The following is a 26999-nucleotide window of genomic DNA, read 5'->3' on the forward strand; positions in this document are numbered from 1 at the left end:
ACTTTCTTGCTAGTCTAAACTCATCTTAAAGTGTAATATGCTGCAGTGAATAATCAGCCGACCTCTGCTCATGTCACCATTCTGTACTGTACAGTCATTGTACAAGGACACATTACCCCCCCCCCACTCTGTACCAGCTCCAGCACAGGTGAGGCAACAGAATATCATATAGAGCAAAACTACCCAGGCAATGCAATTTTCATGTATTTTGAGCGAGTTTAAGAGACTTTTCTATGCACTCATTCCTTTTCTGAGTTGCTGTTCATCAAAAGTAAAACTATAGGGCTGTCACTATTGATAATGTTAGTAATCAGCTGATTGATTATTTATTTACAGTACTGTGAAAAAGTATGTGCCCCTCTTCTATTTTTTGCATATTAGTCACACAAATACTTCAGGTCTTTAAACCTAATTAAACTGAAAATACACATTTCATTTATTACAAGAAAAAAAAGTGGCTCTGTATGAAACAATAAATAAAACGGTCACAACAAGGCCTCATTACTGCCAGCTATGTTTAATCTAAACATCATTTAAACAGAACATTCCTGGAACCGTGAAGCAGTATCACACAGTGCGGGCCTACCGAAAAACCTCCAAAAGTGCAGCTACGACTCATCAAGGAAGTCAAAAAAGAACCCAGACAAACATCTAAGTGACTGACGTCCTTGCTTGCCTCAGTATTTATGATTCCATCATTAGAAAGAGACTGGGAAAATGGTACCCATGGAATATCCAGTAGAAAATCTTCTGTTTGATTATTTTGACAATTAATCAAATAATTTGAGTTTGCGTGCCAAAAAATATTTGACTTAAATGAACAGCAAATTATGCACAGTATTTCAATGATTCTAAAATATTTTATTGATATTATTGTAAAAAAATAACTAATATAAAAGGAATTAAAATTGTTGAGTGAGGACAACAGAAGAATTAAACAAATGAATTAACATCACCACTGAAATTGTAAACTAATCATCGTCAGTTCAAGCAAGTAAATTTTATATTATATAAAAAAAAAGATTGAGAGTAATCGTGACAGCCATATGACAAACGAAACAGTATAAACTCATAGAAACAATTCTTCTATGCAGCCAGCAGCACTACCAAAACCTAGTCCGCTCTCTTGAAGGCTGGGCATCTCCCACCTTTTTTATTGGCCATAAAGTCCATTTTATGCAGATTAACCTGCTGAGACTAAATGCCATTGGCCGGTAGGCGTCAGGGTCACGTTTATGCTCATGTATGCCAGTGGTGGGCTGTAATTGAAAAATGTCACCCCACCCTAGGGGAGTAATGGGGGCAAGAGAGTCAGGTGCTTGGCCAGGAGCCAGCTTCTGTTCTCCTCTCTTCTCTCCATATTTCCTCCCTTTCTTCTCCCTCAGTCAGTGTGTGGTTTACAAAGAGGACGTGACCACTGCTTTTATTGGAATCCTCCAAGAGGAGGTGCCAGGGGAGGAGGGGTCAATGAAATGAGTGCTGTTTTAGTGCCATCTACAGGCTGCGAGGCCTCACTGTCAGGTACGTGCTAAAAAATGGTGAGGCATAGATTTCAATGATTTAACTGCAAGGATTGCACAAGCAACTCAAATCAGAAATGTATATCATTGCTACAGCATAGCATTGATGGACTGTCTATTATACAGTCATTTTCCAACTTGTTCCAAACAGAATATAGATATACATCAGAGCATCGTTATGGTCCATGTAGCATTGACCATCTCTTTCCTTTAAAATAGACATTAAATACTTGGGCACAGAAGATGAAAAGTTAACATGCTTTTCTGTTGTAGTGTTGTTGGCCTTACCAGGGTTGTCTCCGGTGAAAGCAATCACTTTGCAATCTTCTGGAAACCCAAAGCGCTTAACAAAGTAGTGGGAAACAAAGCCCTGGTAGGGGAGATGAATATAATACAAAACTATTAGAAAAAATTAATAATAATAATAAAAAAAAAAATTCACAGTTCTTTTCACATTCCACTAGAACATTACTAGAACATCCACTACTCTTTTCTGAGAATATTATATGTATCATCAGTATTTCTACAACACTGAATAACATTACCATAAACAAAAAAAGATTTAAATCAACTATAGAGACCCTGAAAACAACAAAAACAATAACAGTAACTGTAAATACTGAATTAAAAAAGCATAGTGCTCCTAATTTCTCAGGGACTTTTAGCTCACAGTATCAAAAAAAAGCAATTTTCTCCTGTTTTGGAGGTTCATCACTTGAACTATACACTGTTTTTCAATAACGTAGATAAAATACATTTTGATAAATGTAACGCGGGGGAGCGATGACGAGGCGGACGCACAAGCTGAGAGAAGCGAGCTTTATTAGGGGCAAATCCAGAGTCAGGGTCAAAGCGGTCCACGGTCAGAGAGCCAAAACGGATAAATAGAGGGACAAACATAACAAAAAAGAAAACAGGAAAAACACACAACGGAGGCTGGAAGAACGATGTTAAACACCACAATACAAAACAATATAATACGAAGACCAAACAGGGACCAGCAAACTAACAGGGGAAAACACAGGGCTTAAATACCTGGAAACAACAAGGGTTAACAATACACACATAGAAAAAAAAAATATATATATATATATAAATATATATATATATATATATATATATATATATATATATATATATATATATATATATATATATAAATGAAAGTGTTGTTGTAGTGCTTAAATGCTATTTGTTGCAGGTGTACAGGATTTGTTGATATGAAGAAAGCTGCAGTTGGCTGCCCATTTCATTTCAGCACGGGCACTGCTGTGGAGAGACGTGGTTCTCGCTTCTCCTCTTTCACCCCTCATTGCTCACTAGCAGCTCAACGCTGAGCCAAAACATTTCATTCAAACAGAGCTGACGGTGCTCTAGTTAATCTAATAACATATTTACATGGAAAAAATGTTTCATTTGATTATATTAAAAACATCCAAGTTACTTTCCATTCTGCTGGTTGAATGGCCACTAGGTGGCCCACAGAAAGAGGTTAAATGTGGCACTACTGCTTTACTGGTGCATCTGGTTTGTGTCGACTTCTCTGCACAGTTCAGAAGAATTCAATGTTGTGAACTGTATCATGAACTGTAGAAATGATTTAAAGTATGATGACGTCATGTTTTCCCACACATTGTCCAGTTTTAGCTAGAACATAGGTGGTAGTTCTAATGTTCTGCTAAGCTGCTTTTGCACAGCTAATATCAACACAGCTTTACAAACCGGAGAAAAGAGAAAGCAAACAATCAAACCCTACCAGAGCTGCCGTGGATGACGCAGGGTCACTCAGCTTCTCTGCTAACTGAGGTGCTGTGGCCTTCAGACATGGTTCTGACCATTGTTTAGTGAAGATGTCCATTAAATTCATCCCTGAACCTAAAATGAAAGAATACATTTAAACATGGCTATGATCAGGCATCAGTTAGAGACATAGTATGTGGCCTGGATGTTCTACAAGAAATAATTTGCATGTTAACAGAAGCAGCCTAAACACTGAAAAATTCTAAATAATATTGAAATAATGGTTCCAAAGCCATGGACGCAAGCAGCACAGTCAGTGGTACATGTTTTCAGAGACATCCAGAATCTTTCTGACCATTCTTTTCAAAACAGCTCCTGAAAGGAGGGATACAGCACAATTATCCTTCTCATGCAGAATTCCTAACTGGGACAAAGCCCTGATATAACACTTCAGCAATTCTACTCAGTCAGTACATCACACACTTGACTTTGACTTTTAAGTTAACAGAGAAAATCAGATAGGTTTTAAGTAATCTAATAATAATGGTACTTGATACGCGTGGCACTATTTAATATTTCTCCAACTCGCAAATAAAAGTCCAGCTTCTTTTCGTCATGTCAACATAGCCTTATCTTTTTAAGCAATTTAACTAATGATAACAAAATATAATGACCTACAAAACTAAAGAAACCTCTCCACAAAGGAGCAGTTCTTGACCTTGCAGGAAAACAAACAATATGGAAAAAAAACTAAACATTAAGTCAACATTCAGAAATATCCAAAAAAAGGAAGTTAACAATCATAATTACTGGAACACAAAGTTTAGGTTGCCTTACCATCACTGTAGTCGATTGCTGCATAGTCGCCAAGGAAGAGAGAGGCAGCAAAGCTACTGACCAATGAGATTCTCTAATGAAAACAAACATCAAAAAAGCAAAAAATGTCAAATAATGCTTGGTGTACAATTAAAGTCCATATTTTACATTTTTCTTTTAGAACTAGTTTTTACACAGCCATTTCCATCCTCTTACTCCTTAGAAAGAAACTGGCTGTAGTTACAGCGCATTTAAGAGTGATGTATGTAAATTAGCTCTGTTTGGCTGCTCTGTATTGTGCCTCATTCCAAAATCAGTTCACGATGTAAGATTTTGACTTTGGTGTGACTGAGTGGGGCTAAAGTCGCTATAGGCTAAAATATGGATATATTTAAATGTGTTGGCTTTCGTAACATGACAAAAAAAACAGGTCTTCCACATTATGGGGCCTTTAATATCTTCTATTTGTAAAATGTCTTGTTTATTATCCAATTATGAACTAATTTAAGCATGAAATTATTTGTGCCTATTGAATTTGCTGATACTGATTTTGCACATTTACCTCGGTTTCATTGTATTTATCTGGCTGGAACTGATGGATCTTGGCAATTTGGTTTCCAGTGAAACGCTAAAAAGCATGAAAAAAGGATATTCAATATGTTTAGAAAAAATGAAGACATTTTATACATAGCGATGAGCAAGAAGAAGTCACAGTAAGATCATGCGATGTTGAATCAAGGGTTAATATTTTCTCCAAAGGGCAGGGTCTGTGCTAATGACATCTGCTGGTTACGTAAACCAGTGAAATATCAAACACACCAATTCTGCTCAAGATTACGTCAGAACATGTATGATCCTGAATGTGTGATTGGTACGATGGGCTCATGTGCTCCAAAATGTAGTAGACTGTGTCATCTGTACACACCTCATAGGCTCGTGACCCAGTGATGTCAGCAAGCTGTTGAGCACCCCCTACTGCAGACTCGAGGTACTGACACTGCTTTGCAGTACTGGAATCCATCCACACTGGACCGTCTTGGACAGCAAAACTATCCTATGGAAAGAAACATGCTAGCTAATCCAGCTCAGAAGGTCATTGAAGATCACCAGAGAAAGGCACCCAAATGTACAGAGCTTGAGTAGTCAGCCTTTACCAAGCTGTATGAACCGTACTGTGGCTGTCACTACTTTGCATGTTTAGTATAGAAAATATTCTTAATTTTAGTGTAAAGTATTGCCCAACAGTCAGAGACCACCCAACATTTATTCAATTTCCAGTCAAACCAGCCATTAACTACAGCATCAGGAAAAAAAAGGTACTCATCAACTAAACAGGCTTACTGTAGTTAATTAAAACTATGGCTAAACTAAAATGAAAACTAGCAATGAAAAACTGTGCATAATAACCATAATAAGAATAAAAGTTCTCAAAACCATGAAAATGAGAAAAAAAAACCTTGAGTTTTCTTTTTTTTTCTCTTCACTGTGTGAACGAGAGTCTAGACGTGGAACTGGATTTTGTAACTGGTTGTCTTTAAGGATAGCTGGAGTCGAGCCGAGCTCAGTCGACTGTTATTTTCATTTTATTCTGCCTACATTCACAGCTTTCATCATAACACTAAAAAATGAAAAATGAACCTAATTAAAAATTGGACTAAAACTATTACTTTTCAGAAAATACAAACAAAACTAAAGCTATTAATGTCCCCTCAAGACTGATTGAAAACTAAACTGAAATTTAAAAAAAATGAAAAAAAAAAAAATACTGAAAAATTCAACCCTTGAAGAACACCTGCACCTAAATATAAAAATCAAACTTCTCAGTATTTAATGTGTCAACCCCTTCACCTTTATTACAGCTTCCTTTATTTTCAGATTTGCTTTCAGTTTTTCAAAAATATCATGTAAAAATATCCTGAAACTGAACAAAGGGTGGTGTCTGGCTTTTTCACTGTATTATATATTAACGTAAGGAGTCATTTCAGACCATTTCTATTGCTCCATACCTTACAAAGTGTTCACAAAATGGAACACTGTAAATAGCAGTAATGCAATGCACCGTGGTTTCATGGACTTCAGAAACAGTGTAGGTTTTCTCAACGCATAAAATTTACATAAAACTTTCTCCTATTGCTCGTATTTCTCTCTCCGGCAGCCTTGGCCAGTGCTCCCAAATTCAATTATAGGTAAAGAAATCCCTCCAGCTACGGGCAGAGTAATCAATAGCATTTAAAAGCAGGATTACCGGATTAATACCAAGTTCTCTTTTCCAGTCCAGGTCATGTCCTCTCCTCTCACTCACCCATGTGAAACATGTTTAAGCCTCACAAGGTGCTGCTTTAAATATTAACACTGACATTTACTGTTTTGCAACAGTATTAAGCAGGCTCAACAGGACTCATGTCTCTGATGAACCCTGAACTCTTTGAAAGAAAAATCATGCAACGGGAAGTCGGGTTAAACATGCCCAGTGGAGTTATTGATCAAAACGACCACTACCTGCAGCAAGCTGTGCAAATCTCTCCCTGGATCAAGATGCTGCAGAGCTCGTCTTGCTCCTTTTTTCCAGTACACACTGCCATGTTGCTGCAGGGAACGGATAAAATGAATAAGCCTTAATAGAGAAATTCATATCTTATTTTGAATACATTTCAATGCATGAATCAATCACAACTGACCTGCCCGCTCCCTGAAACCGCCTTAACGTGAGAGAAGTCAAAGCCGGCATTCTTCATCTTTTCAAGGATGAGGTCAAGTGCCTGCGGTCACAATCCTTCACTCAGTAACAAGGTTCACGGTAAATCGTTGTTCATCATTTAGCTTTGCACAAAATAAAGAATAACTGGCATAGGAATCAGAACAGTAGGGAAAGGACATAACTTCAAAACTTTCTCTAGATAGACAAAGCACTTCCTGTAAGTTGCTCTGGATAAGAGCGCCTGCTAAATGCTGTAAACGCAAAACAAGTGAAGCACAAGCTACAGAGCACGTCTAAAACTGGATCACGTATTGTTCTGAATAAATAGCCCTTTCTATATCCTTTATTGCATTTTCTTTTTCCACTTATGGGTGATTCTATAATTGGCATGCCATTTAGCACTTGTGCCTTTTTTAAAATTGAATCTTGCATCTAACATGTGCAGCCAAGCATATGTTAGTTTAATGTTTAGCCACCGTAATGTGTTTTACTGCAGAGTCATTATTTACAGATTAAAAAGTGGATGAAATTTCTTCACACACCGAAACTTTTGCTCATTTTTTCAACTCTTCTGTGAAAAAAATGGGTGCTTGGTGGTTGGGGACCACAAATTGGAGACTAAAGAAGTACATACAGTGGCATGCAAATGTTTGGGCACCCCAGTGAACATTTCTGTTACTGTGAAAAGGTAAGTAAGTAAGTAAGTAAGAAAGTAGAAGATAAACTCCAAAAAGCAAAATGTGAAAACATGAAACAGTAGTTTCAACATTTTAAGCAAGATTAGTGTATTATTTTTGTTTTGTACAATTTTAGATTGACAAAAAGGAAAGGAGCATAATGCAACAGTTTGGGCACCTCAAGAGATTCGGGCTCTCAAATAATTTTTACCAAGGTCTCTGACCTTAATTAGTTTGTTAATGGCATAGCTTGTTCGCAATCATCTTCAGGAAAGGCCACATTTCATGGCTTTATAAATACTCTGACTCCTCAAATCTTGTCCCAACAATCAGCAGCTTTGGGCTCCTCTATGCAGCTGCCAAGCACTCTGAAAATTAAAATGACTGACACCCGAAAAGCAAGAGAGAGCTACAGCAAAGCTCAGGTAGCTCAGGTAGCTGTTTCCTCAGTTCATAATGTAATTAAAAAAGTGTAGTTAACAGAAAAAGTGGAGGTCAAGTTACGGTGTGGAACACCAAGAAAACTTTCCAAAAGAACTGCTCGTACAATTGTTAGAAGATAAGATAATCCTTTATTAGTCCCACAGCGGGGAAATTCACAAGAAAGGCATATCAGTGGTGGTGCACCGTTCAACTGTGCAGCTATACCTGCACAAATATGGCCTTCATAGAAGATTCATCAGAAAAACCTTTCCTGCATCCTCAACACAAAACTCTTAAGTCAGAAGTTTGCAAAGGAACATCTAAACAATGCTGGTACATTTTGGAAAGAAGTTCTTTTTCTTTGGACTGAAGAATGAAGTTAAAATAGAACTTTCTGGATGAGCAACGGTATGTTTGGAGGGAAAAAAGGGTACATAATTTCTTGAATAGGACACCTCTCCAACTGTTAAGCACAGGGATGGATCAATCATGCTCTGGGCTTATGTTGCAGGCAGTGGTACATTTCACAGGTGGAGGGAAGAATAGACTAAATTAAATACCAGCAAATTCTGGACGCAAAAATCACATTGTCTGAAGATGATAAGAGGATAGCTTTTACAACAAGATAATGATTCTAAACACTAAAACTCTAAAACTACCTCAAGAGGCACAAATTGTTTTTTTACAGAGAAATAGGTGAAAATTCCCCAAACCAAAATTTCATTCACTATTACTACAGAACGTGTTAAGAAGTAGTACTTGCTAAAAGGGGTGTTAGGTATTGACCATGTAGGGTGCCCAAAGGCGTGCCCAAATTTTTGATTTGGGTCATTTTCCTGTTTAAATAAGAATGTTAAATAATTAAAAATTGATATTAATATTAAAGGGGCGGCACAGTAGGGCAGTGGGTAGCGCTGTTGCCTCACAACAAGAAGGGCCTGGGTTCAATTCCTGGCCAGGTGATCAGGGTCCTTTCTGTGTGGAGTTTGTATGTTCTCCTCATGTCTGCATCGGTTTCCTCCCACAGTCCAAAGACTGGACATGCTAAATTGTCCCTAGGTGTGAGTGGATGTGAATGTATGTCTGTCTGTCCTGCAACGGACTGGCAAGCTGTGCAGGGTGTATCCTGCCTTCTGCCCAATGATCATTGGGATAGGCTCCAGCTCCCCCCACAACTCAGAAGGATGAGTGGCTTAAAGTGTGTGTGTGTGTGTGTGTGTGTGTGTGTGTGTGTGTGTGTGTGTGTGTGTGTGTGTGTGTGTATATATATACACTAACATTAAAATATGAAAGAAATGCATCATCTTTAACTTTATGGCTTCTGGAAATCAGGTCATCTTTTCCTCTCTGTAGCTGGGTTTGTAAAAGAGCCGTCAGAAATCACATAATATATCTGTAAATTACAGTTTAATACTCTAATTAAAATAAACAAAATAATGTTTTGTGTTGTTACAGCCAGTACTGATAAAAATAAATAAGCTGAAGCCTTTCCTGGAATTGTTTTCAACACTTCTTTGCCTTACTATGACCATTTGTTGACTCATGCAGTTAGTTATTAATAGTTCTTCCATTTTCTACTTAATTATCATCATACTTATCACTATTAAGGTATTTTGCTCAAATATTTATAGGAACAGATGAAGAACAGATCTATACTGAATATATGTAATATTAATATTATTCCTGTTAATATTTTTTTTTCGGTTTTAATATTCACATGTAAAGCATGAGCTATCAATCTGATAAACACATCTGTAGGCGTGCTTTGTTTTCATAGTTTTCAACTGATCTGCTGCTCAGATCAAATCCACAACCCTACACTGAGTAATGGTGAGGAAGTTACTACTTTTCTTTTAGCAAGTGCAACTCAAAAACACAGCCCATTCTGCTAAAAAGAGCTGACTGTTGACTCTCAGCTGAAACTGTAACTGGTGTTATGCATGTGGTGGAACTGCTTCAAATCAGATATACTGCTACTGTAAAATACCTGTGGCTTTAAAATGAGGAAAATATCAATTTCTATCCATACGTTTGTCCCAATTTACTTTTTTTTTTTTTTTAAATATTTCATTTAAAATATGTATTTGAATTATACTACCAATTTAAATTGGCTTCCTGGTATGTGTCCATGCACGCAAGTACTAAAGGCTCCCTGTAGTGACTCACTGAGCTGAAAGCACTGAAGACCAAATCATCAGACTCTACACACCTTACTTTCTAGGTCAAACCACCATTTTCTGCCACTTTGGGCTTAATCTCAAGAGAGCCAATTTCATAGAGCACTGCAAAACTTATGATGACTGACAACAGAAATATAGATATGAAATAAGGATATATGATATTCCAGTCATTTCATTAACTTTCCGTTTTACTTACACTGAAGTGTAGTATGTAGGGGTTTCATTTTTGCAGAGAGTCCTAAAACAATTTGAAATTAATAGGCCAAGTAGTCACATCCAACCCTCTTTCTTCTGCTATCTCCTTTTTCCCCCTGTCATTTCCTGCTGGCCTATAGCCTGGGTCATCACAAGTGATAAGCAGTAACCCCAGCTCTAGCACATTTGTTTTGGGGCACTTATTTTGGCACAAGTTCCAGGCAAGCTGTTGGCAAATACTGAGCTACTATAGTCCTAGAAGTATGAAATTTGGCAGAAAGATAGGAAAATAAAAAAATAAGGGGCTAACTACCATTCAATTTAATATACCCTTCACAAAATCCACAAAAAGACCAATTAAAGATTTTGACCAAAGAATCTTGACCATTTCTTATAAAAAGTCCTTATAAAATTGGATTAGGACTAATATGTCTTGTTCATATGTGTATACGAGACTTCCAAGTTCATAAACTTCAGTTTAAGCTCAAACTTTTTTTTTTTAATTATGCTTGCTATGTGCTGCATGTTCTCCTCACTGTATTTTAAATGGAGAAAGTAATTTAAATAAACATTAATTTAAATAACGCTACTTAATGCAAAACAAAATAATAATACAAAATAAAATATAATGCAAGTGTAATGATCACTATTACACAATGCAAAAAAAAAAAACTGACCCCAAAAATGGGGATAAATCCCAGGATTGCAGTCTTGCAAATGCAATTACAGAACCAGTCAGAGAACAGCAGTGAATGTGCTGAGATTAGACTGAGGGTTTTTATAGTAATCCTTTAGAAATTCCTGTAGTATTTGTTACTTCAGTGACCAAAGGTGAGAAATCATTCAGATGAAGGGAAGATGACAGAATTCAGCAGATGAGAAATAAAGAGAAATATGAGAATGGGAGGAAGAAGACAGCAGAAAGACTCACTGAGCACAAACTGAGAGGCAGCAGGACGGCAGGTGCGAGGGAGGAGAAAAATTACTGTTTAAATGTCTCCCAACACAAATGATATCTGTCCACAAGAAACGTATTCAGAAGTTTTCAGAGAGAGAAACGAGTTGTGTCGGTGCACATAAACATCAACATCAACTTTACAGGGTCAGCAGTATTACAATCCAGTCTAGGGTCGTGCTGTAACAGACAATGAGAGTGGGCTCTCTACCCTAACCTGCTGCCAGACCAAACACCAGACACTGCTTAAACCAAAGGACTGCTCAGGTTTATTTAGATTTTATTTATTATTTAGGTTTCGATTATAACAGGCTAATCTGGAATGGAGTGACGACTTCGGGGACGAGCATATGCCAAAATAATAGACGAAACAAAGCCAATTAACTTTGAAAAGAAAAAAGCTTTAACTTTAACTCCCTACTTAAAAACAAGTAAAAAGGGTTAGGAAAGGAAAAATTGAACTTCCCCCTACTTTTCTCAAATGCAGGCATTTTTACAGAGTTTCTCAGAATCCAACAAAAGCTTGTATGAATTTAACAACAGAGCAGGTAAAGTGAAGCAAAGTGGAGAGTGCTGGTCTGGTCTGGACAGGTATACTTCTGTCATGTCAGAGAGGACAGAGCCCTGAATGTCTCCCAGATGTCTTGCTGGCTTCTTTTATATATGAAGCTCACCCCCTTGTGGCCAATCCAAGACTTGCACACAACGCAACAAAAGGGGCAAAAACACAAAGGTTACTGCGGACGGGGGCTGTAACAACAGGGCAGTGAACCTTTTTTTTCTTTAGTCTCTAGAAAAAAAATCTAACAAAATGTAGTCATTTACTTTCCAATTACACATGCAGTTTACTGCCTATGTTTGTAGTCTGGACTAGAAAATGGTTGTATTATTACCGTAGTTTATCAGGTTGACCCAATATAATTTAGTAAAACTGGCTAAACGTCACTTCCAGTTCACTTCATTTACAGTTCGATGAATTTATTAGGATTCATTTAACTTACGTTGCTCCAACTGATCTTCCTAGAGCTGGTTCAAAAGTGGTTGCATTCAGTTTAAAAGAACCAAACTCAGCAACAGAGAATATGGTGACTTGCTCTTACAACCAATAATAATGTGGCTAGAAGATTTACTAAGATATATTATAAATGCTACACCCAAAGAAAGGTGGCCTAGAGAGGATAAAGACTCAAAGATAGCAAGTAAAACAAGAGATCAAAAAAAAAAAAAAAACTTTTCAACTTAAGAAAGTAATGGATAAAACAAGTTTGTTGAACTTCAAATATTGAGTACATAAGAAATATGAAGCTACAGGCTATTCTTAACTTTTAAATTTGAAGTTAACCAATATGCAAATAGAGGGAGCTAGGAGCCAATAAAATCATGTCTCCTGTGCCCATCAGTCCAGCTGCTATGGCCACAGACTAAACTAAATTTCACTATGTTAAATCAAAGATCCCATCTGAACACATTTTAGGTACAACAGACTTCATCGCTCAGGCTAATTACGTTTCTTCCATGCTGATAATTTAACACATTAAAAATGTGTTCAGCTGTGTGTCTTTTGAGTGCACTGATCATTACCACAGTTCTTTTCCATGATGGACTTAAGCGAACATCATATAAGAACAAGATCAGTAAAGGTACTAAAACAAAGGGTGCGTTTCCACCTAGTGTCTGATAGTGGAACTGCACATGATTTCTGTTGACAAATTTAACTTGGTTCTTACTTCTTTGTACTTGGCACTTAATTTATGATTTCACAGCTTTGGTTAAAGCTTTACTAAAACATTTATTCACTACTTTAACTTGGGCACAAAATGAACTCCATATAAAGGTACTATAGCTGTATCCATATATCCATACTGTGCTGAGTGTAACTGGAGATGTACAGTCAAGTTACTTTAAACATGGAATGGTAGTTCACACACAATGACATCAACCAGTGAAGCTAGTAGGCTGTTGAACTTTTACAGTTATGTGCACAGCAGCACAGTGGATGGTCATGTGATCAAGTGATTGTACTGGGGGTGGAGAACAAAAAAAATTCCTAGAAGACTAAATCTATCTATAAATCTATACATTGTCTAAAGGACAAAACAATTCAGAGGGGAGATGATCCAACAGGAATGCATCCAACAGTTCTTGGCTGAACAGATCGAGCTGCTGGAGAGTGTTGGAAAGCAGAACAAAGGGCTGTGGACACACCAGGTGAAGTGGCTTCTGTCGTACATCCATGACAGCAGCGCTGAGGGAGAAAGAGCAGGAGATGCAGAGGGCCAGAGTGGAACCTAGAACAGATGTCCAGAGAAAACGCAAAAGGTAGAAAACTCCCTGAGAAAGAGTGAACAGGCCACATAACACGCAGGTGATTTGCCAGAATGGTAAGGAAGGCTTTTTGCACGCTGGGCAGAAGATGACATCAGGCTGAGGAACAGTACCAGAATAATGAAGCAATTCCACAACTCTGAAGACATGAATTGGCAGCTCAGAATCCAGCTGCTGATGAAGGAAGAAGAGCTAGAGAGGCTGGACTAGAACTGGAGGGCAGCACAGGAAAGGCTGCAGAAAACAGGCCAGATGAGCTCCACTTGAAAAACACAACTGGTTGACAGATACCTCTAGAGAGAGAAGGAAGAGGAAGAGGAGTGAAAGAAGAATGTCAGAGTGAGAGCTCTCTGACAAAAAAAAGAAATGGCGCATCCAAAGAAGACAGAGAGGCAAAAGCACACCCAAAAGAGATGCTTCTGGTGACGATGTCTGTGCTTCTGAAGAAAGCCTTTCCAACAGCAATAAAGATCAATAAATACCATCATTTCATATTTCAAATTCCATATACACTCCAGTTTCCCTTGATAAAGGTCTAATACTTTTAGAACCTATAATACAACACCACAGCTACAAATAATACTACTACTAATAATAATAATAATAATTCTAGTGCACTGTAAACCAAAATGTTTTAACTTTGGTAAGTAGGTATTTGTGTTGCCTTAACATTTTAAATTTACTGAACTTCAAATAAATAGGCAGAACAATTACTCAATTACTAACCAAGTTCTTTTTTTTTTTTAGCAATAAAGGCCTTTAATGAACACAAAAATAATTTACAGCACAAGTAGTAAAATAGCATACATACATAAAAACAACAGAATAACAGTAAGACATACATACATTTATAATCTATAACTTCACAATAGTCAAAAATGTTTATCCATTTTGACTATTGTGAAGTGACTTTTTCAATGCGTACAAAGTCTCTCATAATCTGAATGTCTTAAAACACTAAAAACATTTTACAGGTATTTATAGGTGAAACGGTAGTGAAGCTTGGTAATGCTTTCTTTTACAGTTTCTTGAGCTCAAAGTACTAAAGAGCTAAATCTTTGGGTAATCTGATGGTGAGATCTAGGACAGTCTGACTAAATTACACTGAAATTTCTAACAGTTAGAATGATTTTTTACTGAATTCACCACCTATGCTATTAAAGAATAGAACCAAATCTTGTTTCAGGACACTTTCTGCAAAATGTTATGGCCATGTGACTATTAATGCCATTCTACTAGCTCATTTATTTTAAATTACATCTAATTTTCCAGACAACCTCTCCCTTTCAGAACCCCCTACATGGATTTACCAGAATTTTTCCAAATAAATACACACATGTCTCTGCAGTGTGTACATGTGTAATTTGGTGTATTTATACTGCGTGTGTAATGGCCTGTGTTCTTTAGCTGCTGCTGCATACAAAATTCACCATGGGGGGTCTACCCATATACAACCCTATCTACCTATATGACTCATATGTAATGTACCCTGCATATTGTATGCCTGTCCTTTGCTCTAGGTCTGGATTGTAGAATGCTATAGGTTGAATGGGTGGTCATATGAAAACATGCTCATGGTTATGAAACCAAAAACATAGTTAATGCAAATCAAGCTGTTTTTGCTTTATGTACAGACTTGGTAATTGGGAAGGAACATTATGCTTTAAAACTCACTTGGAGACACTATTATAGCACTGAAAAAGTAAATTACCATGAAAGGGGATTATACATTACCTTCAACCACATGCATACCGGGGAGGTTACAGTCAATCTATCCTCGTGGATGTGCACTCCTCCCTGAGTCCTGTTGAAAGACAGAAGCTAACAATTTAAGTTTCTAAGGCAAATAAAAATGATAAATGATAAAAAATATGTGTGAAGCGATCTAGGAGGAAAATGTGAGGCTTACCTGAACTCTGGCAGATCACTGTCAAACTGGACATTGTTCTGGTGAGTAACTTGAAGGTTTCCATCAATAGCGACCACTTTTAGCTTACAAACAAAAGAATGAAAGGGCCATGTTTACATTCCTAAAATCAATAAGGTACTTATCTACCATTTCTTTTATTCCAGAGATGATATTACTACTCAGGAAAACATGTATTCACAGGGAAAGCACAGCAGCATTAGTGCATGTTCATGAAGATCTGCAGTGATTCACTGATCTCACAGCCTACACAAGACCCATGTTACACAGATGCGTTGCATAACAAGGAGGGTATGCTGATGGAGATTTTAGACTGTGCAGATTTGTTCCATAATTTATGGAAATTTGTCTTGTGCATGATGTAAATATCTGTTGTGTACTGGTGACCATATCCTGCATTACACCATATGGCTCGAACACATTCAAGTCTGAAGGTGACAATGGTGGGCCTATAGTGAACTTCTATAACGTTCAGATCGCTGATGAGTGATACCTGTCGGACAGTCAAGTCTGGCACCCACATCTGGACAGTTATGATCAGCCACTGGACCAGAGTTACAACTGATAGACTGTGGGGTGCCAGTGCTTCCCATTTTTCAGATTTGTGTTTATATGCACGTTGAGCAACCATGAAAATCTGTTTGGAAAATAATCAAAATTCGTCTTGATTAACGTGCAACTACACTGCATCTATATCATAACAGTTTGTGCTTGTTTTAAAATATCTGATGATTTTTTTTATGTAAGATTTGAATCAAGATTTCTAATCTTTTTCTTTCAAGCCAAACTAAGCTATAATGCAAAAACAGACACCGTCCTACACACTGAAGCGTAAACACTACATCTATACATTCATCTTATGTTTCAATCTGGGGTCAATATATTTGAATACTTGAGCCAGCAGAAGCTTTGTGGTAAGAAACCCCTCACAAAGCCCCTCCCAGTCAGAGACCTATGGGCACAGACGCAATGGCCGGGTCGGTAATCCAACCGTGACGCATAAAAGCCACCGTCTGCCACATTTAAAGTTTGTCTTTAGCATCATTCAACATCCTCTGCTTAACCAGGTCATACTGAATTTAACTAATTATTTGTTGAAACACGCAGAAGGTCATCTCTGCAGGCCTATTAGCCCGAACAGCAGCTGACGCAGGGGTCAGCGGACTGTTGCTCCATCCAGATCGTGCCCAAAAGAATCTTTCTAAGTAGTGAATTCAGCTACTTGAAGGTGCAATAATTACTGACACAGGTGTTCAATTACGCATAGCTTACATAATCTCCACAGAAAAGTAGAACCAACAGAATGGCACACTCTGGTGCAGCTGCACATAGGCCTAAGATCATCATGTCCAACGTCAAGTGTCTGCTAGACGAGTATAAAGCGCCCCCAGTATCAGTTTGTGGAGCAATGGAAGTGTTGTGTGGAGTGATGGAGCTCCATCCGATATCTTTGGGATGAGCTGGAGTGGAGTTTATGATCAAGAATTACCTCAACCAGCATAACTACCTGACCTGACTAATGCTTTGGTGCCTGACTGCAAACAAATCCTCACAACAATGTTCCAACATTTAGTATAAAGGTTTCCCAGATGAGTTGAAGCTGTTACTGCAGCAAAGGAGGTCAAACTCTGTATTAATACTTAACACTGGCAGGTGCACAAGCCTTAGCACATTTAGTGTAGCTCCAGGTTCAGCTTTGGTAGGGAGCAGTTTCAGAAGGAGAGTAAGGGGTTAAACTTGTTCGCGAGGTTTTCGGTCGTCTGTTTGAATGGTCGATGACCTTTTCAAATCTCTGCACGATTAGACAGTCTAAACTTCTAGTTAACCACGTCGATAAAATGCGTAGTTTACACGAAATCGGAGCAAAGCTACCACACAGTGTTTCAGACAGCTCCACGCTACCCACTAACTGTGACTTTCTTCAGTAAAACTGAGTCCCTCCCTCGTCTTCCGCTCCCCTCGCTCACGCGCGCCTGCTGCACGCGCGTATTTGAGAGCGTGTGCTGGAAAGTAAAAGACTAAAGTCTCTGTTTTGTCCTACCTGCTGGGTGCTGAAGTCAAAGCCTAAGTAGCAGGAGTCTGTCTGCGCAGCCATTCGGTGTTGTGGTTTTCTCGCTGGACAGTGAACGTCTGCTCACACGCCGCGCTCCTGCATTTAAAGTGACAGTACACAGAAAGACTGACATCGCGGAGCAAGCCTTCTTAAACTTCAACCAGAGACTCAGGGCGTTAAAGTGGAAATCCGCCGATTTTTCAAAAACTCCAAATAAGTAAATACTTGGGATACAAACAAAGTCACTCGGAGAGGTTTGATGTGAAATGCTGTGCTCTAGAGAAACTTGCCGTATGAAAATTGTTCACAGTGGCGGTGATGGGAACCAGACGTCTGAAGAGTTATCGCCTTTAAGAACTCCCTAACAGAAAGCTATTACATGAAGTCGTCATATGGTTTCTGATGTCTGAGACGATATTTTTCACGATAGTATTGCGTTCAAGTATTGTTCTAAGATGTATTTAAATACATTTTTTGTAATCCAATCAGAGTGGAGGGGCACATGTAGGGCATTGCAGGACAAAATGGTCCCCAAAGAATTTTTTTTATCAGATGTATGTATCATTTATTAGATGTTACTAGTGATTTCAATAGTAAATAAAATGACTATATATGTGTTGTAGGCATGGTGACCCCTGGTTCCCATCACCACCACTGTAAATAAATCAGACTCTGCAAGCTTCTCTACAATGACCCATGTCACAGCAAACCACTCTGAAGGACTCGGTTTACATCTCAAAGATTTCATTATTCAGAAATTTTGAAAAATTGGTGGAACCCCCCTTTAAGCTTCCAAACGACTTTTGTAGTGCTACGCTTTTGGTCTTCTTTTTGGCTTAATCATCAAAAACAGTCCTCATGTTCTGCGTCTTTCAGCAGCAGGAAATCTACAGTGTCTAATACAATTCATGGAAGTACCAGCGGGAGTGATTTACAGATAACCCCAGTATTTGGATACCAAACTAACTTACTTTTACCCTCAAGGGCCCATAGCATGGAAAACTGAATATTCCTTTCAGACATTAAAGAGTTTGATGTAAACAAACACATAAAATAGCCACTGTTAAAGTTAACATAAGGTTCACTTAGCAGTCCATACTGTCCATATATGGAAATTAAGCTGCAAAAACTCACTGTGTTCATTTTTAGTAATTTTGTGATGTCACTGAAACCAACTTATTTACATAGATGCCTATTCAGTCTACAGCAGTTTAACCCCAGCCATTCACAGGGAAGTTATAAGGAGTGTTTCAGCCTGGACTGAGGTTATTTACAAATGTTAGTCTTAAAGGCGCAGTAACAAAACAGTCTGTTTAATTGTAATGGATAAATAGTGATCTTTTAAAAAAATATGATTTTTGTACATAAACCCATAGACAACAAAAGATAAACATACAAGAAAAATGTAGGTTATGCTGGCAAAAGACGATCACTCAAAAATCCTAAAAAATTAATAATAATAATAATAATAATAGCACTAACAATAACAATAGATAGATAGATAGATAGATAGATAGATAGATAGATAGATAGATAGATAGATAGATAGATAGATAGATAGATAGACACAAAATATTCAACATTTCATCAAACTGTTCTAACCTCATATACAGGTGACTGATGGTGAAGTTCAGTGCTGGGCTTTGCCTTTACAGTTTCCTACATGCTTTTTTTATTTGGCTTATGCTAAATGGGCCAGTGTTTTGGGGTGTGGATTGGCTTCATTCACCTCCATTATGTCATTATGTTAACATTGTTTAACTCATGAGGCTCCAGAAACATCTGAGCACCATTATGGTGTCAGTTAAATAAATATATTTGAATGACAAAAAGGTTCACCCTCACTTTTAATGACTGTCATGGCAAGACTCACCCATTATTTCAACAGTGCTGTGTCAACACCGTCACTCTAAAACCCACTACAGGTGACTCCGTTTACGCTTTGATGCAGTCCAATGGCTGATTTAAACTAAATCATATATATTTTTAAGTAAGAATGTGAATTAAAACTTGTTCCTACTGCAGCACCCAGGGTCTTATAAATAACAGGGTTGTCTTCTTAACTAGGCCTAATCAAGGCTTTAAACCAGTAAACCAAACCAATCTTTAACTAATAAAGCGAGTGTTTTGTGCTGTATTGCAGTGTAATACTAGTTCCCATGTTGTCCTCCACTTGTGATACTAACCCCCTTGTGTAGATTGTCCCTAGATTATCTAGATTATAGTGCAACCTTGAATTGCCCTCCTTTATTTGCACATAGTCTCAACTGTGTTGGGACCATTGTGCCCAAAGTCTACAACCACTGGAGACTACGCTCAGCACAGCTGTGCAATAAGGGGGACATTTATGACCGAGGATCAATAAAGCGGGTGAAATAAAAATCCATGCAAGCAGGATGTCGTCAGGCTGCTGCTCCAGCTCAGTGTGTCTATGTGAGGAATCGCTGATAAGATCCGGAGCAGCGCAGGAGGAAACGAGCGACGACGAGGCTCCAGACACCAACATGGACATCGCACTTCTGAAACAGCAGTATAACTCCATCAAGGACAAGCAGAAGCGGGAAACCCGCGTGGTGTACTTTAAAAAAGGTAAGAAGACGAGTTCACTTTCAGAAAGGGAAGAACTTCTCGGCGTGGACCAGCCTGTTAGCACTTCAGCCGTAGAAAGAAGCCGAGCTTAGCTTCTTAGTCCAATTTTCCGTTCCACCTTAAATGGTGCAGCAGTTACATCCTGGTGTGGGCACGAGCTCCAGGATGTAACCGCTGTGCCGTTTAAGGTGGAGCGGAAAGTTCCCATAAGACGCCGGCTAAAAGAAAAACGCTGGTTTCTCCGGTTTCCTGCTCGAGCGCTAAATAGTCTGAGATTTAACTCGATATTTGTTTTAAACGTTTCCCAGCTTTATACGCTGGAATACACGTCAACGGCGGCATTTGTGGAGGTTATTGTGGTTGAAAGTATGAATCTAGCTACTTTTGCCTTTACCTCATCCTGCAGGTGGAGCAGGTGAAGCTAATGTTGTCACCCACGGATTTTATCGACGATTTATTTGTTTTCAGGGTTACTTTTTTCAGATAAGTGGTTGGTATGGTGCAGTGGATAACACGTCTGCCTTCCACGCTGTAGACTGGGGTTCAGTCCCCCCGCCAGGGCAAGCTCCCTACACTATACCAGTAAGAGTCCTTGGGCAAGACTCCAAACACCCCCTTCGCCCACCTGTATAAAGTGATCAAACTGTAAGTCGCTCTGGATAAGAGCGTCTGCCAAATGCTGTAAATCTAAGACACTAGCTGTCAGAAGTTTAAATAAAAATCTAGCCTCCTGTTGCGTGAGACGTGTGCGTGGCGTTAAAAGCCTTTCATAAGGAGTCTTCTTGAGTCATTGCTGCTCGGTTTACATCATCTGACAGGTGCTTAGTTTTCACTCCATCACTCGTCAGTAAGGATTTGCCTGTAGGCTCGCTTGTTTGCACTGGCCTGGATAAAACATTTATAACTTTTGTTAAATAGTTCAAATGAGCTTTAATTAGCCTGATATCTTTTACTTGTCGCATATGGTCCAAGTACTTAGAAATACAGCGTATGCCCAAAAGTTTATAGGCACCTGTTGATCGTGTTTCTTCTGAAATCCAGGGGCTTAAAGGGGAGTTCGTTCTGCATGCTGCAGGAACAGCCAGGGCTTCTGGGTTATGGCAGAAATCATAATGACGATTATTTTGGTCGATATTGAGATGACGATTATTTAATAGCAGTACTCTGGACTTTTTGGAAACATCATGCATTTATTGAAGTTTAAAAAAAAACAAAAAAAGTTGTCTTTAACTTTAGATTTCCTCAAACTTTAAGTATAATCGTGTCCTACCTATAATTAATATAGAGTAGTAGTAGTAACAGAATGGTACAAGTGCAATACATGCACACGTTCTGTGCAATATCTGTAATTACTACTGTGCAATATCCAGTCATTACCTGCTCAGAAGTGTGCAATATCCATACAACTGCATGTGTAAACTGTAAATTTGTATAGTTTCTTAGTTCTATTTTTATTTTTAAAATATTTTTTTTATTTTTTATAATTTATTTATTTCTACAGTATATCTTATATTTTGTATGACGCACATCTTTGTTTACTTACTGCTCTTTATCTGTTTACTGTGTATTCTGCTGTAACAATGTAAATTTCCCCCAGTGGGATAATAAAAGTTGATCTTATCTTATCTTATAATTTAACTGAAACACATTTTAAAAAAGTAAAAAAACAAACAAACATATATTTAAATAAACAATATGCAAAATAAATACAATAAAAATAAGTGAGCTACTGAAAAGTACTAAATAATTTTTATAAAATAAAAATAAATTGCAGCAAAATTCTTTTTTTTATTAGTTTGGGCTTTTTAAGAGGAAAAAGCAGACCACCGTAAAGGAAAGGGGTGCGCTGGATGAGAGCGCCACACAATGTTATTGATCATGGTGACCTGGCTCATGTCCGGCTGATCCAGAGAGACCCACAACCTATGGTTCTTTTAGAGCTAGTTATTGTTTGTATAATGCGCAAAGTTTTAATGGAACCTTCTGGCATTAAAACCACATTTTTAACTAGCCTACTTAATGTTTTTGAAATGTCTTGTTAATTTTCTTCTGTTTACTGCTTTCATTTTCTAAACCAGCAGCAGCTAACAATGAGGAGATCTCCGGCAAATCTCTGGTCAACGTGGTCCCCATGCGGCAGGTCAGGCACTCCCTTATGAGGCAGGCATCTGTTCAGGACACCCGGTTTGATTTTGTCAGAGACTCAGACAGCTCCCTCTGGCGCACTCACCTGGGAATGTACCGGAGGACCTGCGCAGCCATTGATGCTAAACAACAGCAAAGCAAGGACAAGACCAGCACCGGAGACTCAGCATCAGTGTCTGCAGGTAATGGAGATCACAGTGTGGAAATGAAAGATTCAAATGATCAGTTACCTGAAGACTGTGAAGGAGTCGATGGGAACAGACAGCAGAATGATTATGGCTTTGAGGATTCCAGGAAGTTTTCTGCACCTGCAGTTTTGCTCAGGCAGCTGAGCAGTGGCAGCTCCTGGTCCACTCACTCCACAACAAGTGCACACCATTACCCCTTCCCTCAGCACAAAAGTCCCAGGAAGTCTGAGGCTGCACGCAGACTCGGACTTTACTCCTCGTTCTAATGAATGAATTTAACTGCAGAAAACAAGGGTTGTGCAATACTGCTTGGATACTTATACCTTGATCACGTGGATTGTTGTATTGGTATGTAGATACACCAGAATGGCATTGATCTATAATAAAAGACTGCATTTTGCCCTGCAGTGTTGTACTACTGGGGATACAGCACTGCAATCTGTCTATTTACATACATGAAGTGCCTGAAAGTATGTATGGCAGAAATGAACTGCCAAAAAATATGTTCATGGTTGGGTTCAGCGTAGCTGCATAACAACATCATGATGCATTCAGTATGATTAGTAGTTATTTTTATTCTATAGTATTTTCAGTAATGTAGTAGTTGTCTAAAAAAATGAGTCGAGCATTTCTGTTCGTTCTGTGTGATCTTCATATAAACAAACCGTTTCTATGTTGAATATTCATAGTGTTCTAAAAACATCACTTTTTTTGGTGTATACATGATTTGCTCTTCAGTTTCTCTCAATGGTAAAGCAATTGAGTATGGTTATACTGAATGGGCTTCATTTACCAGTTACCTTAGCACCCTATAGTGGTTATTCATGAGAAATCTTTACCGGTCTTTTCATGCTCTAATTGATCAGGGTTTTCAAGGTTTTTTTTTTCCTCAAAGGAGAATTTCTTATTTTAGCCAGATAACTTCAGCCCAAAGTTAACCCTGTCCAACAGAAGAAGAGCTAAGGCACATCCCGGAACTTTGGACTTAATGTAAGTTAATCTGGCAAACTGAGAAATATCCTTACAGTCCTGACCATCTACTGAAGATTGTAATTTAATCGGACTGTTTGAGCAGGTAACTCGCCAAACGGTGCTGCTCTATAGACTTTCAGGACCAGAGTTTGTTCTGACTTTAACACATGTGGGTTTGTGGACACAATGAAATCACAAATGAACAGAGGTGGGTAATGTGGCCAAAACCTGTACTGAACTAAAGTATTGTTACTTCAGTGAAATAATAATCAAGTAGAAGTAAAAGAGCCTTGCAAACAACTTCAGAAAAAGTATTTAAAATTACTAGGTCACAAAAACTGCTGAGTTCCTTATAGAACTGTAGAACTTGGTGCATTAATATAGTGCATATGCTGAACCGACACAACAGAATGAAACTAAACCCTAAAAAAAACCTACTAACTCAATTTGAATGGCTAGCTCTAATTGGATAGAAAGTAATGTCCTCACAAATACTGTATAGTTGAGTATCCAGTAATAAAAAAAATCTAAATGCTCTATCTAAATCTAAAGTCCAAATCCTTTAAATGTACATAACTGGTAAAAGCAACCAGTCACTACTCACCTCTGCACCTCAGAGTTACCAGGAATAGCCTGTAAAACTATACCTGCTAGTTTAGTCTTTTTAAAGGTATTCATTAAAAGCAGATATACACGGCTCATTGGCCTTTGGCGTTGGATTTCAATAGTTAATTCAACACATTATTAAGATTATATTCACCCAGCTCCTTAATGAAGTGCCTTGTCTTGAACTAAGAGCAGTGTTTTTCTCATTTGTTCAACTGTACACACTGTCACACGTTCACAAAACAACACTAACTTTCTTTGCTGCAAAACATAGTATCTATGAAACTATAGGGGAAAACAAACGTGCAAATACTGCAGCAAACCATAAATCCTACATACATTGTAAAGTGGGAAAATGTTACATATTGTTCAGTTGTTTTGCCTGATGTGATTATTAAAAAGTCTATATTTCAGAAACTGAATTGGTCTCCCCTTTTTTAAACAAGACTTATACATAGTATGTGAACATTTTCCATTTTGAAAACATATCAGTCACTTTCCAGTCCGTATTTGGAAACTAAGCTGCAAAAACTTAGACTTGAAAACCAATAGACTTATATTTATCCATCTATATTTGTTTAGCCTTTCAGGCTGGACTGCTTTTGAATGAGACACAATACGGGGCAGCCAATCAGAAGTAAGCTTATTTACATATGTTTACATATGGTATATGCCATTTTTGTTACATAAAACCACACAAATATCATGTGGACCTCAGAGGAAAAAAAACAAGTAACATTTAGAAAATGGGTCCTTTAATTGAATGCAAGGACACTTTACCTGAACTCCCTGTCACATACCCAAATAGCAGTAGTCATTAGCTGGGATTGAATATATATTGAGCCTATAGGTCATCATTGTTATGAAAAGCAATATAAATCATGCCACACACTGGTCTGTAGTGGAGGACCATTACATGCACTGTTTTGCATTTGCCTCTCTAATACATCTTGCTCAACCTATCAGTTAATAATAAACACCTTCATAAGTTTATAAGCATTGTACTTTTTAAGACTGGGATTACAGTGGACAGAATTAGGACATTAATTGCAAACCCAATAAACCTTACTTGTACTTTCAACAGTATAAAGACAATATGTGTTATATTTTATCTTATCATTATCTTATCAACTTCCTTGTTTATTTTTGTGTGAAAACAAGCTTATTCTGAAATTGATCCCTGCAACGTCATCCAAAAAAGTTGAGACAAGAGCAAATTAAGACTAAAAACATTGTAAAATGTAAAAAAAACAGGTTGTAATCATGCTTAGGTATAAAAGGAGCAACCAGGAAAGGGCTAGTTCTTTATGAGCAAGGATGAGTCAAGGCTCACCACTTTGCCAAAAATGCAATAAAAAAAATCCTACTGTTTAAAAATCATGTTCCTCAGGCAAAAATTGCAAGGATTTTAGGTAATCCCCCCTCTGTACTGCATAATAAGATGAAAAGATTCTGGGAATCTGGAGGAATCTCTGTATCTAAAGGACAACACTGAAAACCATAAATGAATGCCCATGCCCATGACCTTTGACCTCAGATGGCACTGCATTAAAAACCAGCACGCTTCTTTGATGGAGATGGAGAGCCCAGGAAGACTCTGAAAAACATTGTCTGCTGGTGCATTCACAAATGCAAGTTAAGACTGTGCTGTGCACAGGGAAAGCTGCATGTCATTATCGTTTAGAAACACTACTAACTTCATTTGACTTGAACTCCTCTGAAATGGACTGATGTACCGAGGAAATGTGTATTGTTGTCTGATGAGTGCACTTTTTAGATTATTCATATAAATAATGGATGTTGTGTTCTTTGGGCCAAGGAAGGAAAGGATCATTCAGATAGTTACCAGCATAAAGTTCAAAAGCCAGCATGTTTCCTGTCCAGAACTGTCTCCCTCTGAAAATGTGCAAAACATATCAATGAAGGACTTGTACAACTGCACAGCTGAAAACTTGGTAATCATTCTGCTTCCAAAACCAGATTAGTTTGTATCTTCATGTATGTAACATACTCAACTGTAATTTGACACATTCCCAAATCTACACTTAAACTTTTCCCCCTTTACGGGGAAAAAAACTTGCATATATTGCAGCAAAGCACAGACCACACATACAAATCTTGTAAAGTGAGAAAATGCTATATACACTATATTGCCAAAAGTTTTCACCCACCTATTCAAATCACTGAATTCAGGTGTTCCAGTCATTCCATGGCCACAGATGTATAAAACCAAGCACCTAGGCGTGCAGACCGCTTCTACAGACATTAGTGAAAGAATGGGTCGCTCTCAGGTAGGTCATTGAATTCCAGCATGGTACCGTGATTGGACGCCACCTGTGCAACAAGTCCAGTTGTGAAATTTCCTCACTACTAAATATTCCACAGTCAACTGTCAGTGGTATTATAACAAAGTGAAAGCGATTGGGAACAACAGCAACTCAGCCACGAAGTGGTCGACCATGTAAAATGACAGGGTCAGCGGATGCTGAGGCGCATAGTGCGCAGAGGTCACCAACTTTCTGCAGAGTCAATCACTACAAACCTCCAAACTTCATTTGGCCTTCAGATCAGCTCAAGAACAGCATAAAGAGCTTAGTGGAATGGGCTTCGTGGAGATGTGTTCTCTGGAATGACAAATCACGCTTCTCCGTCTGGAAATCTGAAGGACAAGTCTGGGGGTTGCCAGGAGAACAGTACTTGTCTGACTGAATGGTCCAAAATTCCCATAAACACACTCCCAACCCTTGTGGAAAGCTTTCCCAGAAGAGTTGAAGCTGTTATAGCTGCAAAGGGTGGGCCGACATTATATTAAACCCTATGGATTAGGAATGGGATGTTCATATGCGTGTGAAGGAAGACAAGTGAATACTTTTTGGCAATGTAGCGTATTTTTCAGTAATTTTGCCTTAGTTGATTATTAAAAGGCCCGTATTATGGAAACTTGTTCTCATTTTTTAAATAAAAGAGTTTGAAGTGAACAGATCATTCAC

General features: G+C 38.2%; 2 protein-coding genes across 6 annotated transcripts in view; one reads left to right on the plus strand and one right to left on the minus strand.

The window, feature by feature from the left end:
- Nucleotides 1-26999, minus strand: part of xylb (xylulokinase homolog (H. influenzae)) — an 88908-nt gene that overhangs the window by 60308 nt on the left and 1601 nt on the right. For 3 of the 4 annotated variants that reach the window (XM_017706810.2, XM_017706811.2, XM_017706813.2), the window contains exons 2-11: nt 17498-17605; nt 15439-15521; nt 15264-15333; nt 6755-6835; nt 6576-6662; nt 5002-5130; nt 4639-4704; nt 4098-4170; nt 3277-3395; nt 1809-1890 (exon numbers count right to left, since the gene is read on the minus strand). In XM_017706810.2, the coding sequence (XP_017562299.1) occupies nt 1809-1890; nt 3277-3395; nt 4098-4170; nt 4639-4704; nt 5002-5130; nt 6576-6662; nt 6755-6835; nt 15264-15333; nt 15439-15521; nt 17498-17551 (844 nt within the window). In that variant the 5' untranslated portion in view covers nt 17552-17605. Of the gene's footprint in view, nt 1-1808; nt 1891-3276; nt 3396-4097; nt 4171-4638; nt 4705-5001; nt 5131-6575; nt 6663-6754; nt 6897-15263; nt 15334-15438; nt 15522-17497; nt 17606-26999 lie in introns of those variants that run through there. The other variant, XM_017706812.2, reaches the window with a different exon arrangement.
- Nucleotides 19891-24426, plus strand: LOC108432746 (uncharacterized protein C9orf152). Of its 2 annotated transcripts, none has more exons than XM_017706814.2 (2): nt 19891-20098; nt 22177-24426. In XM_017706814.2, the coding sequence occupies exons 1-2, from the start codon at nt 19906-19908 to the stop codon at nt 22695-22697; spliced, it is 714 nt and encodes a 237-aa protein (XP_017562303.1). In that variant the 5' UTR covers nt 19891-19905; the 3' UTR covers nt 22698-24426. The 2 variants fall into 2 exon arrangements, with proteins under 2 accessions (XP_017562303.1, XP_017562304.1); XM_017706815.2 differs by having other exon boundaries at nt 22180-24426.

The sequence above is a fragment of the Pygocentrus nattereri genome, chromosome 3 (assembly GCF_015220715.1).
Source record: "Pygocentrus nattereri isolate fPygNat1 chromosome 3, fPygNat1.pri, whole genome shotgun sequence".
NCBI lineage: Eukaryota > Metazoa > Chordata > Actinopteri > Characiformes > Serrasalmidae > Pygocentrus > Pygocentrus nattereri.